At 33.1% G+C, this 18,027-nt stretch overlaps 4 protein-coding genes across 5 annotated transcripts; 1 reads left to right on the forward strand and 3 right to left on the reverse strand.

Moving 5' to 3' along the window:
• Positions 1-2,040: 2,040 nt before the first annotated feature.
• On the reverse strand, positions 2,041-4,316 carry LOC111300840 (uncharacterized). The gene is made up of 2 exons (XM_022896450.2): positions 2,736-4,316; positions 2,041-2,598 (listed from the first exon to the last, which is right to left on the reverse strand). Exons 1-2 carry the CDS (start codon positions 2,765-2,767, stop codon positions 2,328-2,330), a joined length of 303 nt encoding a protein of 100 aa, XP_022752185.2. The 5' UTR covers positions 2,768-4,316; the 3' UTR covers positions 2,041-2,327.
• Positions 4,317-4,467: 151 nt separating this feature from the next.
• On the reverse strand, positions 4,468-6,378 carry LOC111300851 (large ribosomal subunit protein bL31c-like). Its single transcript, XM_089757703.1, has 5 exons — positions 6,338-6,378; positions 5,682-5,789; positions 5,272-5,284; positions 5,054-5,183; positions 4,468-4,965 (listed from the first exon to the last, which is right to left on the reverse strand). The coding sequence occupies exons 1-5, from the start codon at positions 6,376-6,378 to the stop codon at positions 4,628-4,630; spliced, it is 630 nt and encodes a 209-aa protein (XP_089613829.1). The 3' UTR covers positions 4,468-4,627.
• A 1,759-nt stretch (positions 6,379-8,137) lies between these two features.
• LOC111308879 (glucose-1-phosphate adenylyltransferase large subunit 1-like) lies at positions 8,138-13,275 on the forward strand. 2 transcript variants are annotated; one of them, XM_022907588.2, is made up of 15 exons: positions 8,138-8,456; positions 8,804-9,036; positions 9,219-9,341; positions 9,541-9,714; positions 9,901-9,993; positions 10,074-10,157; positions 10,282-10,337; positions 10,567-10,660; positions 10,833-11,018; positions 11,162-11,242; positions 11,615-11,701; positions 11,778-11,882; positions 12,537-12,643; positions 12,758-12,818; positions 12,908-13,275. In XM_022907588.2, exons 2-15 carry the CDS (start codon positions 8,806-8,808, stop codon positions 13,007-13,009), a joined length of 1,584 nt encoding a protein of 527 aa, XP_022763323.2. In that variant the 5' UTR covers positions 8,138-8,456; positions 8,804-8,805; the 3' UTR covers positions 13,010-13,275. The 2 variants fall into 2 exon arrangements, with proteins under 2 accessions (XP_022763323.2, XP_089614220.1); XM_089758094.1 differs by having other exon boundaries at positions 8,323-8,456; positions 9,222-9,341.
• Positions 13,236-15,834, reverse strand: LOC111309001 (mannan endo-1,4-beta-mannosidase 7-like). Its single transcript, XM_022907784.2, has 5 exons — positions 15,229-15,834; positions 14,932-15,126; positions 14,487-14,609; positions 13,919-14,121; positions 13,236-13,830 (listed from the first exon to the last, which is right to left on the reverse strand). Exons 1-5 carry the CDS (start codon positions 15,550-15,552, stop codon positions 13,377-13,379), a joined length of 1,299 nt encoding a protein of 432 aa, XP_022763519.1. The 5' UTR covers positions 15,553-15,834; the 3' UTR covers positions 13,236-13,376.
• Positions 15,835-18,027: the final 2,193 nt, after the last annotated feature.

Below are 18,027 nucleotides of genomic sequence, written 5' to 3' on the forward strand. Positions count from 1 at the left end.
CTCTAAATCTCTTCTTCGAGTTTTAGCACATATGGGTGATGGATAGGGTCCCAATTGTCAATCTGCCATTGACAAAGTACTTACAAGTTAAGAAAAAGGAACAATTAAAAACAAAATACACCTATTTTTCAAGGTAAAAAAAAAAGAGAAAGGATTCATCCCTTTACATGATCCATTTCCTCTATCATGCTTCAACAAATCCGACCCTCAAACTAATCTTAAAGAATCAGTGGTTTTAAAATTTTGACACTCAACCATTCAAAAATCAAAATGCAAAATTTTTAGTACCATCCGAACATTTGATTTAATAAGTAATGTATAATTCTTAACATTCGAAACTCTTCTTTCTCAAATTAAAAAAAAAAAATCATATGTTTTCAAAGAAAAACATGTTTTAAGACAGAGTATATTAATTTGATTTAAAAATCCCAATCTTTCATCTTTGGTAGAGACTAAAGAAAAAAGGGCTTAGGATTGGGAATAAGGATAAAATTTTAATAAAGAGAATAATTTAAGCCATCCTCTTTCCACCTTTATGATGTAGAATATGTACCACATACCCTTTAAACAAGAGTTCAAATTTATTAGATTATCCTAAAGCAAGACTGGAAAGCTAGAAAAAAAAAAATAATGAACAAAGACGCTCTAGTGGTGGAAATTCGGATTTTGAAAAAGGGGGAATGAAAGCCACTTTTCTCTAGAACCATAATTGTTATTATTCATAATGACCATGGTCAAAAGTTAATTTTATCAATGCTTTCAAAAGTAGATGGAAACAAATTATATACAGCTTTCCTCTTCTTTTTCCCTTTTATCTTTCTTGTATAACTGAACTTTCTTGCTGGAAAAAGTTCTGAATTGATCAGATTGGTTGATTAATTTGATGATAATGTTCATGAAAATGACAATTTGTAGTTGTTAATTTGGTAAAAATTTTGAAATTGAAGTTTCAACTACTTTTTCATCCATATCCGTATTCACCTTTTTGGAAAAATTTTAGCATATCAGATTTAGACATGCATGTAGGAAGGATTTCCACTGGATTTTTAATTTGATTGCCCGTAATTAAGGATGTAAATAATAATTTAAAATACAGATTGTGTGAAGGATTAAAAGATGATTGGGCACTACAAAAAAGAAGAATTATGTATGGTCAAGGATGCATGAAAGAATCCTACTTCTTCAACTTTACTAGTAATACTAACAATTTCCATCTACCAAATTCACACCAACCTACAAAAGAGATAACATATTATATTTCCAATTAGATAAAAATCAATATCTAGCAGACAATGGAAAGTTTAATTAGTTCATAAACGAGTCCAATTAATGATCAATCAAATAGTAATATCATTTGAATTCAAAATTTAATTCAATTAATTTATATAATTATCTTAAGAAGTGGTATTCAATGCATTTATAATTTTTGCTACGTAAAATGTTGACGAAAACATCTATTAATATTGCAAGAAAGCCTTCAAGTTACTCTGGATATAGGAATAGTACTCCTGAAAGCAATGTTATCCAAACCACATATACATACAAGGAGACTTAAGTGAAATGATGTATTTGAAGGAGCAACAACTATATAGGTAGTCATAAAACGTAGTATAGCTAAATGGGCTTTAATTTTGTTGAGGTTAGTAAAAAAAAATTTTATTTAATCTAAATTGATATGAAAATCCTGGTGAAATAAAGGCCCATTGGATTTGAATTAGACAATAGACAGTAAGAGGATCATCTCATAAATCTCAAACCTAGTTTCTTAACATAGAAACGATACAAACTTGAAATTTTCAAGTTTCAACTTTAAATTCTATCTAGCTTTGGAAACCATAGTGAATAGAAATTATAGTTTCCATAACTATGGTAATATGTAAATTCATTATGTAATGGTGGAACCACTCTTATAAAACTGGTGTGATTAGTAATACATAAGCTGCCATGGCTGATTGTTCTATATATAGAAGATACTAGTTGAAAGAACTTATAAACAAAACCAGCCTATTATATGTTAACAAATTAAGAGAAATCATTACGTCCCAAAATGGAAGTGTATGTAAATTTCTACCAAAATCACAAATTACATGTATTGATCTAAGACTTGTGGTTTTATTCCTGTACATTATTTTCATCAAGTACTGATCCCTCGATTCATCTCATCAAGTGATGGAATGGACAGATTGGACCAACTAATTGGAAGTGCTGATCAGAAAACGTATGCCTTCCTAGTCATGAAATTTTGTTCCTTTCAGCAATGAAAGCCTCTACTGCATACCTGAAGTCTTCATTGCTCATATCATCCATTGATCTCCATGGCGGTTCTCTCAGTGATAGCCAATTATTTGCTTATCCCTCTCTTCAATCTTCGGAACTCTTAACTGGTTATTATTTCGCTCGAAACTCTCAGAATTGTCCGAACTAACAGCCACAATTTCCCCAACAGCATCCTCTACTAAGATGATATGCTTGTCCACCAAGATCTCTTCCGCTTGTCCCTCCCCCCGATTAGATTCACCATTAACGTCGGGGCTGCCCCGATTAGATCCCACATTCTCGTTGTAAACAACGTAAGGCGGCTGGATCATCTGTTGTTGGCTAGATAGAAAGCAAAGAGCAAAGATGATTAAGTTCATGAAGATGAAAATGGACAAAGGCCTGTTTGAAACAGCGATGAATCCTTGATAAAGAGCTCTAGCGATATCGAAATGGGTGGACAAACAAAACAACAATACCAAAGCCAGGACAATCCTGCACAAGGGAACATTGTTTTTCCTGTTTTTTTGCTGCTTCTTGTATGAGTCTTCTTCTATGGATCTGGGCGCCATCTCAACCTTAAAAAGTTATCAATGGAAAGAGATTTGGAAGCTGGTTACATATAGTACTATATTTTCGTAAGCTTTGGTTTGGGGATCAATTAATGAAAAACTAAGGAAAGGAGTCAAGTTTAAGCCAAAAGAAAAGAGCCTGAAATTGGGAACTGGCTATTTCTTTATATATAGAGAAGGGATATCCATACTTCCTTGAACCTTTCGCATTTTCGAAATGGAAAATACAAAGAAAATGTTATATGGAATTCCTGTTGATTAAGGAACGTGAAGTATCATTTGAGTTTTGAAATTTTCTTGCCGGTTTAATTATTTATGTAATTTTGGTATTTTCCAACAGGTTTCACAACTATATTTAATTTGTATATATATATATACTTGTCAAATATGAAGGCTAAGCTAGGCGGTATTGCTGTGTATCAATTTGACTAAACAAGACAAGCTCAAAACTTTAACTAATAATTTTTAGGCTCCTTTAGTTGCTGTTCATTTTTTTTTTACTACTTTATATCATGATATCCATCGATTTATCATTTCAATGAATCAACCAACCATCTGAAAGATTTTCTAACCCTTCTTTTTTTTTTTTTAGTGTAGTGGAGGGTCAAAGACCCAGACAATTGGCTAGAAAATTTGCTGATCAAAAAGAATGCAGAATCCTCTCTCTTGATTGCAGCTCCGTTTAGTAATCCAATTTGCTGCCATATTTTTTTTTGGCTTGGAATATGATTAAGTGATCAATTTCAGTTCCTAGCCATATTAATAATGCTATACACTAACCTTTTTTAGATTTCCCAAAAAGGAAAAGTTTCTTTGATTTCCCACCAGCATTTTTTTTTCCTTTAATGAATTCATGTGTTTTGATGGCGTAGAACTTGTTGACTTTGAATTTAATTTGGATAATGAAATAGTGAAGGGTTTTGAAAATTGTAGGCCAAACAGGAATAAAAATAAAGAACCAACGGGTTGACAAATGGAATTAAAAGAGTTGTACTAAAAAAATTTTTTGAATTAAGAAAGAGATAATTGTGAAATCTTACTGCAAATTGATTTTCCTTTGCTTGAAAAATATAATCACCAAAAACACACGAAAGGCTGAATTTAGATTACTACTATGAATTTCCTAGCATTTACGTGGAGTTACAAATGACGCTATGAGCTTCTAGAAATACCAACCTCAAAGAATGAGAAAATATAAAAGCTAGCTCCACCGTGAATAGGTACTACCGGATTGTGGAAGTTACAGAAATTAACAAAACATTGAGTAAACGACTGCTTTCAGTTTGGGGTGAGTTGTGTTCGCAGTTCACTAGCCTTTTCTCTCGGTTGTCTTTTGAGTTACTTTAACTAGAAAGCACCCTTTCGGCTTCCGTGTTCATCATCTGTCACAGTTTTCCTTGTTCCTTTCTTTGATATGGGTGCAGAACCTAAAACTCATAAATGGAATCCTATATACAGGCTCATTCTCCATCTAAAATCTCAGTCTTGCGGCCAAAAAAAATTCAAGTCAGAAAAGAAAGAGAAGTAACAAATTGAGCATCTCCATTTGTGATAGGAGAATTACTGGACAGAAATAAGATGATTGTGCTCTAAATGATGCACTCTGCTTAAGCTGAATGATTTGATAATAGAGATTCAATTCAACCAAAGAAGAATATTAGTTTTTGTCAGAATTTCCAGTGTTCCTGTCATATACCTAACCCGATTAAGCATAATATGAAACACAAACCAAGCATTTCAATGCCAAATCATTGACAAATTCGAAAAAGAAAAAGGAAATCAAATTACTAGCAATGAATCTACTTCTTCTTGCCGCCTTTACCAGCCGACTTTCGCTTAGTGGGCAAAACAATCTCACCCTTAAGCACAGGAATCTCCATAATCTCAGACAACTGCCCAAATTTCTTACGGAACTTCTCGACCTGGTCAGCGTCCACAAGAACAGCCGACCTGTTTCCAAGGTAAAACGGATGGTTCCCCGACCAAACATCCACCACGTACTCTTTCTCGTTCTCCCCTGTTGTCATCACTAATTCCCCATTGCAATAAACTTTAGCATCCTCGTAGAATTCCGGGTGGATATCTTTCTTCCGACACGTCACTTGTGGCCTATAGCTTTCAGCCGTTGCAGTCACTGCCTATTAAGAAAAAAATGGAAGTGATTAATTTAGATGATTAAGGTGTTAAAGATTGGATTAGAGGAGGTTTGGGTTTTGGTTTATTTATCTTTCTGGTGGCGAATGAAGGAGGAAGAGACTGTTTGATTTGGAGAAATGTGTTGGAGGCTTCACTGGGTTGCAAAGGGATGGAAAGAGGATGATGGAGTTTTTCGTGATGAAGATTTTGAGATTGGCCCTTTGAAGTTCTAAATTTACAGGAGAGCCCCTGGGCTTTTCTTGTTTATTGGGCTTGTAATGAGTTTCATAAAACAGGTCAGTGGTACCAATGAGTTGGGCCTAGATTTGGTGGAAAAATTAGATATCGGGTAATTTGTATGTTTATATTGTATTTATTTTGTTAATTTATTTTGACATGTTAAATAAAAAATAATTTTTTATTTTTATTAAATTATATATAATTTTTATTAAAATTTTAAATCATACCACTTTGATATTTTCTTCTTTCTTTTTTTTTTAATTAAATTAACTATTTGTGCATTGGAATTTTTCTCATTTTTGGCAAATTGAAGTTTGTATGTTTAGGTGTATCCTTTCAAGGTGGGCAGTGAGGGGTTATGGCACTGAACAAACTTTCACCTTCGATATTATAAAAGCAAAAAAAAAAAATCTTGCTGAAAATTCAAAAACAACATCAAAATTGGTTGGTCCACCCAGCCTCTGCATTTGTGGTTACCAATTTCTATCAACCAAACTTGATTGTGGCAGAGTTGCAATGGGGCGAAATACTATGGGGGCAAAGTGTTTAATGCTCTCATCATTTATTGTGATGGCGACTTTCTCTCTCAAAATCAAAAAATTTTAAGTAAATTATATTATGTATTAATATCATCTAAAATATTAAAATTTATATATTTATATCATTTTTTATTTTAAAACTATATATTATAACTTATATTAATATAAAAAAATATTTTTTAATTTTAATAAATTTATAATTATTATTAAAATTTTAAATTATATTATTTTTATTATATTATATTTTAAATTATTAGATTTACTTTTTAACTAAACACAACGTGATTGCCTTTCCAGAAAAAATTGCATGCTTTGAGGGCTTCATCTAAAGATCAGAATAGTTTCACTTTCCAATCATATCAAACTTTCCCGTCTTCAAGGACTTCATATTTGCAATTTTTTTTTTTCTTTTCCGACGTTGTCACCTAGTGTTTGATCATTTCCCATCGTTGCAATTAAAAAATTTTCTTGGCCACCATGAAAAATATATCTTTTCTCTCAAATTGACAAGACAGAGACATTGTGAAGGTGACAGCCACATGGCAAATGTCAGCCAAGCTTCGTCAGTCCCTGTTTCTCATTCCATAATAACACCCATCTGTCACGCACGTCGCTCTCAATTCAACGACGGCCATTGACGGTTGCGTTCGCCACCACAACGTGGCTATTCCTACTTATGCCAAAAGAATCGCACGTTTGGAATGTAGTCTGTATAAATACAAATTAATCTGAACCGTAGGTTTAATGGATCGTCGCCATTTTGTTCTCTGGATATAGGAAGTGCAAAGACTGGTTCAATTCTTATTATGAAGGATTGGATTCAAGTTTGGTTTCTAAATTTTTTGACATATGAGTCCCCTTCTCTTGGTTGTTCACGTTAGATTTTTATTGAATTTAAGGAAAAAAAAACCCAATTTTTAATATATTTTATATTAAAATTTTAATTTGTTTATAAAATTAATAACATAAAAATATCATGAAAAATAATTTTAAAATATAAAAAATAAAAGAATTAAGTGTTAAAAATACAGTTTCGAAATATAAAAAAAATGGATTAAAATTAAGATGAAAGATATTTGTAGCAAGCCATATTGACAAGGTCAAAAATTTTAAATTATAATGTTAGAGGTCAATTTAAAGTAAAGATCAAAGATTTTTTTTGTGCTTTGTATTTTACTGTTTAAGTAAAAAAAAAATTAAGAAGATAGTAAAAAATTTGAATTTCTATACCTCATGTAAAGAGGACATTTATAGTTGTACCATAAAAGTGTTGGGTATGAGTGACTTGTATTTTAAAAGGCAAGTCAAGACTAACAATATTAATCTAACCTGACTTAATAGATAATGATTTAATTAGAAGGTGACAAATTTTTTTTTATTTAATAAGGAGGCAAAGCTCTACAACAAAGAGGAATGGAAGAGGTTGGGGTCGAATCCAATTTTGATGTCTTTTTAAAGGTTGTTTGATCATTAGATCAAGAAGTTGAAGATTACAAATTAATATTTTTATATGCTTTCAAGTGAAAAATTAAATTAATTAAGTTGATATGAATATCAAAACTTTAGATCATTCAACATATTAATTTAGATCAAAATGATGAAATTATTATTTTTTTTTTTTATGAATTACCTTTGAAAAGAAATAAAAAACATATGATTTTATAACCATAAAATATCTCTAAAATAGTATTAATAATAGCATTAAAATTTTGCTTATACTTTGCTTAAAAAATCTTGTATAAAAATCATGCTTATACAAGATTTTTTTTTCTTTTAATCTTTTGGGAGCATGTGAATTGTGAAGGTGACAAGTATCTACTTAGTTGACTTTATTAATACAAAGAAAATATTCTAAGTTCCAATCTTTCAACAAGTTTGGCAAGGGTGATGTGAAAACGTTCACTTTCAAGATAAGATGGATCAACACAATTGAAATTTCTTAATCTATTAAGTCCACTACTTGTATTTCTAATCGATGATTATAGGGAAAAAAAAAAAGTGAAACAGTAAAAAAATATACAATAATCAAATACAAACATATTAATTTATATATATATATATAAAGAAAATTGTAATTTAAAAAATAAAAAAATTATAAATCATAAATTTTGAATTCAAATTTATTGAATATTATTTTTTAAAAATAAATACATAAATTAATAAAATTAAACCTCAAAATTTAATATATATTATTCTTTCTTACTATCATAAAATTAATATTAAGATACAAGTTATTAGTATCATATTAAAATTTTAAAGATTTTTTAATTATTGGGGCTTAAACAAATTAAACATAGAAGTTAGAAAATGAAAATTCCTTGATTAATGCTCCAAATACACTCAATAACGTACATTTGTTGGTAAAAGATATTATAAATGGAATTTTCATTTTCTGTCAAGTGCCATAGAAATCTGGGACTCTGGAAAATCAGAGTCTCATCAGATTGAAGAGCAAAGAAAACGAAATTATACTCTCATCTCATGTTCATGTGACATTAAAAAAAACCGAAGGAAAAAGAAACAATCTCTGTGCTTCTCGTGACGGCTCACAAGCCAATGTACATGAAAAGTTGAATATCATTACTCATTGCTGTCTAGGCCACTTACTTATTTCCACTTCAACCAAAATAGCTTTCTTTTAAATCTTTGATCACATTTTTTAATTGCCCATTTCTCTTCTCCCCACAAATTTTTGTGATCCGAGCAACTTCAGGTAGTGCGTTAAAAACCAAAAAACAAGGATCAATTTTGCATATGGGTTCTTCGGTTTAGAGTTATTCTCGGATCTGGGTGTTTCCAATTTTGGATCTTTTTATTTTTTTTGTCTCAGCTTTTTAATCTCGTTTTGATCAGTATTCTCGTGGTTATATTTTGGCCATGAAGTTTTGGGACGCTAACAAAGTAGTTTTGCCTTTTGTCTGATTTATTTTTTTTCTTCTTTCTCTACTAAAGATTCCATTTTTGTTTTCATTTTTTAGAACTTGTTTCTTTTTTCTTTCCCTGTTAGAATCTTCGGAGAATCACCTGGTTATTTTGGTTTTTGTTGATTAATTAATTCAGCAATGCAATCTTGCTGCATGACACTCAACGTTAATGCCATTCCAATTAATTTTAGCAAAGGTCGTAGTAATGGAGGCAACGTTTTCTGGGGAGAGAGTAGGAGGGGAGGTCTTAAAAGCAGGGATTTTGGAACACAGTTATGGAAGAGTTTGAGAGCTAAAAATGGTGTCAAAAAAGTTAAGCCTGGAGTGGCTTACTCTGTTCTCACCCCAGATATTGACAAGGAGACTATGGTAAGTAAAAGAAAGCATTTTTAATGTTATGTTTGTTCCAAGGATTAAACAAGTAGCATTAGATTTTTATAGTAAGAGCTTGTGATTTATCTGATAAACTGATAAAGCATCCTTTTGTTTTTTGTTTGTTTTCAATGTGGGCATTTGATCATTATTAAGCACTTGAATCTTTTGATTCTCAGAAGTTTCAGGCACCAATCTCTTACACTCCACAAGCAGATCCAAAAAATGTGGCTTCCATCATATTGGGTGGCGGTGCCGGGACACGCCTCTTTCCTCTTACTAGCAAAAGAGCCAAGCCAGCAGTAAGAAACCACTGCCCTTTGAGAGTTGAAACTTTTTCTTTTTTGAAAGTAAACATTTTTTCTTTATTGAGATACTTAAACTGAAATGAATGAAGTTTGAAAATTAAACCCAATTATTAAATTTGAAGTCTCATGATTGGTAGGACAAACTGCTTAAACTTTTTAGGTTTAAGTATTCTATGATTTTGTTTGGTTTCAGGTTCCAATTGGAGGTTGTTACAGGCTGATTGATGTTCCAATGAGCAACTGCATCAATAGTGGCATAAAAAAGATATTTATCTTAACTCAATTTAACTCCTTTTCCCTCAACCGTCACATAGCTCGAACATACAACTTTGGAAACGGTGTAAATTTTGGAGATGGTTTTGTAGAGGTAAGCCCATGTTGGTTTAGTAATACTGGGAGAGATATTCGAAATTATGTTATATTACTAGTTGAAGTTTGGCATCTCATTTAGAAATGTATGTTTCTGTGTGGATCATGACTTTTTACTATTTTCGTTCTCATGAAATTCGATTGTTTCCTGAAAGGTTTGATGAAGCTATGTTGCCTGTAACAGGTTCTGGCGGCCACTCAAACACCAGGAGAAGCAGGGAAAAAGTGGTTCCAGGGAACAGCTGATGCTGTGAGGCAATTTGTTTGGGTCTTTGAGGTTAGTTACTAGGATTTTGTATATGAGCTGAAATGGTCTGCCTAACCCCTGAAGTTCACCAAATATGATTTTACTACCAGGATGCCAAAGCCAAGGATGTGCAGCATGTACTGATATTGTCTGGTGATCATCTTTACAGGGCAGACTATATGGATTTTGTGCAGGTACTTAGTCCAATTGCTATGAGCTGCAATATAGCATTCAAAGCCTCTTCTTTTTTCTTTCTCATGCATGAATACCGTACCATGAAAAATCATTCTGGCTAATCCACAGTTACTGTTCTTGCAGAAGCATATTGATTCAAATGCTGATATCACAGTCTCATGTTTACCAATGGATGACAGGTATTTATAATGGCTATAATCTTTATAAATGATTCTCTTACCATGACATATGAGCTACAGGGAACTGAAATTTATTACTATCAAGTTTCTGAATATTTCAATGCTGATCCTTTATCTGGCTTTTAGATTCTTTTTATATTGCTTATATGTTTATTTTGCTCAGAACATTAAGAATATATCAATGATTGTTTTCCTTCAGAATTTGGGAATTAACTTTTTTTTTTTCCAGCCGTGCATCAGATTTTGGATTGGTGAAGATAAATGAAACAGGATGCATCATTCAGTTTGCTGAGAAGCCAAAGGGCCCCAATCTTAAAGCTATGGTACATACTTTTACTGCTTATGTTACTTCTTAAATCTTAACCCACATTTCCATAATTTTGTTGTTTTCAAATATTATTTTTTTCCTGATAATCAAAGCTATATGTGTACTTTTACTGGCACCAGTAATTTCCTCTAAAGATTGGTCTTGCTTGTTTCACATTTGTACTACAGCAAGTTGATACCTCCATATTAGGGTTATCAGCACGAGATGCTGCAAGATATCCATACATTGCATCAATGGGTGTGTATGTGTTTAAAACTGATGTCTTGTTAAAGCTTCTGACACGGAGCTGTCCATCATGCAATGACTTTGGCTCTGAGATTATTCCATCAGCTGTGAAGGAACACAATGTACAGGCAAGATGACTTTTACAAGAACTTTTACCTTTAGTTTTCTCTTTGGATGTTTCAGTAGTAATCAGATGATATTATTTGCAATAATGAGGACTTCTAATCTGGTGATCAAACTGCTGAGTTTCTGGCTGTTTGAATATTTGCAGGCATATTTGTTCAATGACTATTGGGAAGACATTGGGACAATAAAGTCCTTCTTTGATGCCAATTTAGCCCTCACAGAACAGGTTGCTCTCACTTTTATATAAAAGTTTAACCTTTTATGTGATTGACTAATCAACACAGAAACTAAATCCCCATTTTCCGCTCACAACAACCCAACAAGTATAAGATCTTAAAAAAGCAGGCTGCAGTAACAAAAGTTTGCATATTTTTTGAAATAGTTCTGCTAAATAAATAAATAAAGATCCTCTGATTAAGATGCTGCCATGTCATTTTTGCATATACATATGCAAATCATTGCATCATTACTTCATCTGGTATGTTGCACTATGGGACACATCACTTATCTCACCTATGTACCTGTACCCCTCATAATCCTAAACATGGCATTTTGTATCCATTTCCTGAAAACTGATTGTTTTGTGTTCTTCATGCAGCCACCAAAGTTTGAATTTTATGACCCAAAGACACCTTTCTATACATCTCCAAGATTCTTGCCTCCTACCAAAGTTGATAAATGCAGGGTATGACTTCAAGCTTTAGTTTATAACTTGATTGATAATTTGGTTGTCTTATCTCATGGCTAATTGGTCCTTGCAGATTGTTGATGCCATAATTTCACATGGTTGTTTCTTGCGAGAATGTAGTGTACAACACTCTATAGTTGGTGTGCGCTCACGTCTGGAGTCTGGCGTTGAGTTTGAGGTGATCCAACATCTTCTCTTTCCCATAAAAAAGTATCTAATAAGGGCTTAGAAGTACATCTTTTTTATGATAATCTGCATTTTAGAAGCAGAGCTCACTTTCTGGTCCTATACTTTTTTAACCCCCCTCTGGTCCATCACTAATTGGATGATTTAGAGTTAGTAATGCCATTCACTACACTCTGAGAAGATCCTAGACAATTCACATGGCACCACAAGAGGCAAATTATGGAGATAAACATATTATGCGAGGAAAAATTTAACTGGGTGTGGAGATATTTCTAGTTGCCTCAACAGTGCTAAATGGTTGTAGCAATTAATTTAGATTTTTCTGCGGCAAAAAGTTCCAAAACGACCTAAATGATGCATAAGAAGTGGAGAACATATCTGTGCATATTGCATGATTAACCAGTCAAGCAGTGAGCAGTAGCAATAAGCCCATGATAATTACTGGCTCTGAAACAAAAATACAGGTGACCATTGTTAGTCTTCATCCATTGTGCCAAGCCAACTAGACTGAACACATAATTTTAAGCTTGTTCTATTTATAACAGATTTCTTTTAAAGGTGTTTACATTTTATTCTATCTAAAAGGTTTACAATTCATCCTCTTATTTCTCAAGTGAAAAATTATCTTCATATGTTTTCTTTGCAGGATACCATGATGATGGGAGCAGACTACTACCAAACTGAGTCAGAAATAGCATCTCTGCTTGCAGAAGGAAAGGTTCCCATTGGAGTTGGACAAAATACCAAGATTAGGTGAGATTTAGATCAAAATATTCTAATTGATCATCTCCATTTAGGAGATATTTTGTCTTCAAAATAATTCTTTACCCCGATAACTAAACACTTCTTGCTGTTGTCTTTTGGAAGGAATTGCATAATTGACAAGAATGCCAAGATAGGAAAAGATGTGATCATATCAAATAGTGATGTAAGTATTGCTTTCCTTGCTTCTATGAATGTCTAGTATATGTAGAATGCTTGTTTCCTTGATAATTCTAATTTGCTTTGACCACTCAGGATGTTCAAGAAGCTGAAAGACCAGAAGATGGGTTTTACATCAGGTCTGGGATCACAGTCATAATGAAAAATGCAACAATTAAAGATGGAACCATCATATAAAATTTTTGAATTCTTCCAGAGGCCCTTCTGTTCAATTGAGCCGGTGACGGAAAGCTGAGAACCCTAGTCTGCCATCTTCTGCTGTTTTGCAGTGAACATATAGGGGTAATGCTTTGTTTATGTAAATTATAAGTTCCTATGCGATTTTCAATGAAATTCATAAGCCATTTGCTTGAAGTTCATTTAGTAGTGCAAAACACTATTGTAGCTTACAGCACAAATTAAGTTGGTTCATCAAATCAGTACTCAAATCACATAATCTGTTACACTTTAGCTTCAATCATTACAATTCATTTCTCGGAGAGAATTCACTTTACTTTTTCTTTAACACATAACTATTCTATAATACCATGACAAGTTTTCTTTCTCAATTTCCTGAGTTACTACTGACATTTTTTCCAGCCCACCGTTCTGCCCTTTTGATATCCCTTGCTTTCTTCCATTTCTCAATGTTCTTCAACCTTACATACATCTTTCGAATCCGATTAAGTTTTTGAGACTCTTGAGTAATGATGTTGACAGTTGAGGTGCCTTCGCTCATGATTACCTCGTAACCATCTCGGAAAGAGTCCATTCCTTCAGCAAAAAGTTGCCAGAATAATCCACCGACGGCTGCACCTCCACCCCTAGCTGATGAGTAAATTGCGGTGTAGACCGTGTTGAACAGCTCGTCTCTTTGGTTAGGACCAGAAATTTTCAATGATTTTCCAAACTCCGCAAATAGCAAAGGCTTCTGAAGGATATTCTGAGCATCTTGGATGTGATTGTACAGCCAATTATTCAAGAAGGCTATTTGGGTTTCATCACTTGAGCTTTGTAACCTGATCAACAAGCGAATTATTCAGGTTCAGGGAAGGATTGGATACAATGGCTTTAGCTTCTAAGTGGAGAATTGCTATTGAATATTACCATTGATCAGGATACGAATGAACTGTAGCAAAGTCAATGCCCGGGATCTGATTGTTTGCAATGAAATCAGTTCCTACTTGAAAGTTAGGGTTATATTGCTGCTTTTGAGACGATGATGGCCCATAAAACCCTTCCAAACCAGCTTCCAGTAAGTGATTTCCATCAATGGACTTCACGTGAGAAGCCATCTCTGTAATCCAGGCCTATTCAACAAACACAATCACCTAATCGGGTTAACCAAACTCAAATAATGACTAGGTTCCCAGTCCCACCACCACAAATTTGAACATGGGAGACAGGTAAAGGCTAATTCATCTAACAAAAAGCCACTTTAATGGCTATCACGGGAAAAGCAAAAAGCACTAACAATACCATTGCATTAAATTCAAGAGAGTAAACTAAATTGTCTCAGGAATTTATCAAAAGATATTGTATTGAAAAGCCATTTTTAGATGGAAAAAAAATAGAAGAAACATGATGAAATTCCGGATATAAATAGGTTTTGGAAAAATGAAACCAAAACGAAGTAGCAGTGAAGCAAAGGGGCTTGAGGATATATATCCCTTGCCTGGATGGTCCGTCCTGATGGATCTGAGAGGCACCTGGGTTCATTCATAAGCTCCCACGCCATTATTGTTGGTTCATCTTTGTAAGCCAATCCAGTCAGGCTGTTATGTCTTGTAAGAACAGCCTATTACACACAAAAAAGATAGATTATCACGAGTTAAATGTAGAAAAAAATTTAGTATTTTTTTTCTAATTATTTAGAAATTAACCTAAAGGCTTGATGTAGAAAAGCAAAGTAAGAAATCAGAAGAGGAAAACAAACCAACTAAAGTAGAAAAAGTTTTAATTTCACCAGCCTGCTGCCATTTCTATAACTGTCAGTCACATTCACAGAAAGAAGAAGAAAAGATGAAAGAGCAAGCATTTAAAACGTTTTGCATCAGAGACAGAGTCAGAGGCAGAGACAGAGAGAGTGAGAGAAAGAGATGGGGGAAACAGTGACTAACTTTGATATGGTTCTTGTAGTATTCCTTCACAACGGAGTTTGTAAAGAAATCATCATCAGAGCCAATGGATTGTCCTTGATTTCTTGCCCAGTTCACATACTGTTTTTTCCCTCCAAACTGATCATAGTTATTCACAAAACTTAAAACTAGCTTAATCCCATATCTCTTTGCCTCAGATACTACAAAATCCAATCCCTTCAAGGAAACAAAAAAGAAAAAAGTAATCAGAACCCAGATCATGGAGTACAAGACAAGAACCAAACTTTTTAACCTGAAAGTTTTTTTTTTTTTTTAAACCTGGAACATTTGCTCATTGTAGGAGCCAGGTGAGTACTGAAGAGGTCTGTCTCCAGCATCACTGAAAGCCCAAGTTCTGGCTATGTTGAGGCCGTGCTGTTTAGCTTGTTGAAATGCAGTTGAGACTTTGCTTCTCTGAGATGAATCAGCAGCCATGTACATGAGCCAATAAGCATTGAATCCATTTGCATAGAATGGGCTTCCATTCAACATTAGTTGCACCCCTTTGGTTTTAACAAACCCATCATCAGCTTTCACATGCAGCAAAATTCCTTGCTCTTGAAACAATAGAAAACCAAACAAAATCAGAACCCAATGCTTCATTTCTCTCTTTTTTTCTTTTTAGTTTCTCTCCAAATGCAGCAAAGAAGCAAATAAAACAATATTAACTCAAAAAGAGACTTTGGAGGTTTATATAGGCCATAGAGGTAGAGTTTCCCTATATTTTACCTCTTTTTTTTTTTAAAGTAATTCTTGTAATAGATATGGTTGAGCTATTCCTACCATGGTTGTTTTATTCAGTAAATTACCTATGAGCACAAAAAAAAAAAAAAAAAAGAAAAGGAATTTAAAAACCTTTAATGCCCTTATTTGGGGCATTACCCCAAAAAAAAGATGGGATTGGTATGTCTTATTGATACTTGGCAAGGCATGGCGGAGAGGACAAACTTAAATGTCAATAATGGCCGTCCATTTCATTTTCATTTTAGCGGTGCCCATTACGTTCTAGATCCCCCTCGTGAACTTGAAGCTGTCAAAAGGCAAACGCTGATAATGGTGGGTAGTTACTGCTGTACTTCAATCCATGGAGACGAAACAACCGCGAAATTTAACACGAACGAATTTAGTTTAACTTGTTTGCAAAGACTGATCAATTTTTATGTTCCCCTGAATCCTCACAGGCCACGGTTCCAAGAGTTCAGTTCTATGATAAAAAAAAAAAAAAGAATTTGCAAGTGACACTCAAATTTGTAAGCCAGATTTTGATGGAAAAAGTAAAAAAACAAAATGGTCAATAATTCTTGGCGTACATCACGGCGGCATTTGGAATCAAACAAAAAGCTTTGAGCGGGGGAAAAATTCTGACCATGCAAAAGCCGTCTATCAAAAATGGTGACGAAGCAACACCTGGCATCAAATCCAGTATCTTAATCATCAATCTTGACTCAAAAATCTAGTACTACACATTCATTCCTGCAACGTCAAGACGTTGGATTTTATTATAATAAATGTTCTTTTACTTGTGGAGGTACTTTTTGTTTTTTCAAACAAGAAATGGAGACAAAAATAATAGATTGGAAATCACGACGAGAACCCAAAGGAAGAGGCAAAGAATAAAGGGAAAAAAAATCTTCCAATATTGAATAAAGAGGGTAAAAAAGAAGGAGATGTGGTCGCTTTTGTGGGTCCTCCAATATTTCTCCATTTTCCCACCCAAAGCTCCATCAAAATGGTTTGGAATTACAGCCTTCGTCACCATCTCCGCTTGCATAAAAATGTGGTTCTTCTTTTTATGACACAAGGCATTATGTTTTCTTTATCAAAATATATTTATAAATGAAGTTTTTTAATTTTATAAGTGGGTAATTTATATTTTTAATGTATTTTAAAAAATAAGATAATATATATATATATATATTATGGCATCTTATGGTCTTTCCTTTTCAATTACAACCCTCCTATTGTTTTATGCTATATTAAGAGAAAGCATTTGATGTTGAAATCTCAAGCACAATAATTATTTAAAAAATTAAATAATTTAATTATTAATTTAAACTTCATTTTAAATCGAAAAGGACCCCCTCACATGCCTAGAGAATAAGAAATTTCTCCATGATAAAACCACTCCTTTTGCAGTCCACCTTAATTTTTAATTAACATCATAAATATTGTTTGATTGATGGGAAAATCTTCTATAGATTTTGACTCACCAAGTTTTTTTTTTTTTTTTTTCGTTTCCTAAGAAAGTTTTCAATTATCAACATTAACAAGTCTTGATATGCCAAAATTACACCATACGAAGTTTCCGAATCCTATTGACATTGTTTTGTTGGGAATCATGTTGATCTTAAAAATGTATATATTTTCATTTTTATGCTCAGAAAAAGAATCTATCTTCTGGTATATGTACCTTTCACTACGATTAAGCTATCCGCTGATTGCAAACCAATGGTACAAAGGATGATTAAGAAAAAAAATTATTGGTTTAATTTCTTGTTGAAGATACCAAGCACCGACGCCGCACCCCGCGTGACGTGATTGCATATTCCAAACATAGTGGCGTGATTTACTGATTCATGGCTCCCAGACCCCCAATGCACTGTTCATGGAAGTCCCAGGACCTCATGCTCTTGTCTGCTTCTTCTTTAACTCATCCACAAACTCATTTCATGCAAATTTTCGTTTAAATTAGTTGCTATGTTATTTGAATCAACACTAATAAATTATGAGTTTAAAAAAATTTATGCGTATAATATCTTTTTTAATCAAATAAATAATAAGATAGAAGTTTATATATCTTTTAAATTGTGTTTCATTTTTCATTCCACTAACAAGAATTTTTCTTTTTTTATTGTAATTGAGATTTCCAAAATTTAAATCTTGATTATTAAAACTTAGAATTTAACATTTTATCAACATATCATATATATTTTTTATAATTTTTATCAATCTATTTTTAACAAAATAATTTCCATGTTCAATCATAAAATTACCTCACATTGCGATGAGAATCTTTTCACCTAACTTTTAAATTAACAGTGTGTTTTGATTGAAGGGAGAGAAAAAAAAAGAAAGTAA

This window comes from Durio zibethinus, chromosome 3, assembly GCF_047325235.1.
Source record: "Durio zibethinus cultivar Kanyao isolate XHJ-2024 chromosome 3, ASM4732523v1, whole genome shotgun sequence".
Lineage (NCBI taxonomy): Eukaryota > Viridiplantae > Streptophyta > Magnoliopsida > Malvales > Malvaceae > Durio > Durio zibethinus.

Coding starts and splice junctions, on each gene's coding strand:
- LOC111308879 (XM_022907588.2), top strand. CDS start 8,806: ATGCAATCTTGCTGCATGACACTCAACGTTAATGCCATTCCAATTAAT. Junction 11,243..11,614: donor ATTTAGCCCTCACAGAACAG/GTTGCTCTCACT, acceptor TTCTTCATGCAG/CCACCAAAGTTTGAATTTTA. Junction 11,883..12,536: donor AGTCTGGCGTTGAGTTTGAG/GTGATCCAACAT, acceptor TTTTCTTTGCAG/GATACCATGATGATGGGAGC.
- LOC111300851 (XM_089757703.1), bottom strand. CDS start 6,378: ATGGCCGTCGTTGAATTGAGAGCGACGTGCGTGACAGATGG. Junction 5,790..6,337: donor GCGACGTGCGTGACAGATGG/GTGTTATTATGG, acceptor TTTGATTTTGAG/AGAGAAAGTCGCCATCACAA. Junction 4,966..5,053: donor TTCATTCGCCACCAGAAAGA/TAAATAAACCAA, acceptor TTTCTTAATAGG/CAGTGACTGCAACGGCTGAA.
- LOC111300840 (XM_022896450.2), bottom strand. CDS start 2,767: ATGTTCCCTTGTGCAGGATTGTCCTGGCTTTG. Junction 2,599..2,735: donor GCAGGATTGTCCTGGCTTTG/GTATTGTTGTTT, acceptor CTTTCTATCTAG/CCAACAACAGATGATCCAGC.
- LOC111309001 (XM_022907784.2), bottom strand. CDS start 15,552: ATGAAGCATTGGGTTCTGATTTTGTTTGGTTTTCTATTGTTTCAAGAG. Junction 14,610..14,931: donor ACTACAAGAACCATATCAAA/GTTAGTCACTGT, acceptor TGTGTGTAATAG/GCTGTTCTTACAAGACATAA. Junction 13,831..13,918: donor CATTCGTATCCTGATCAATG/GTAATATTCAAT, acceptor CTTGTTGATCAG/GTTACAAAGCTCAAGTGATG.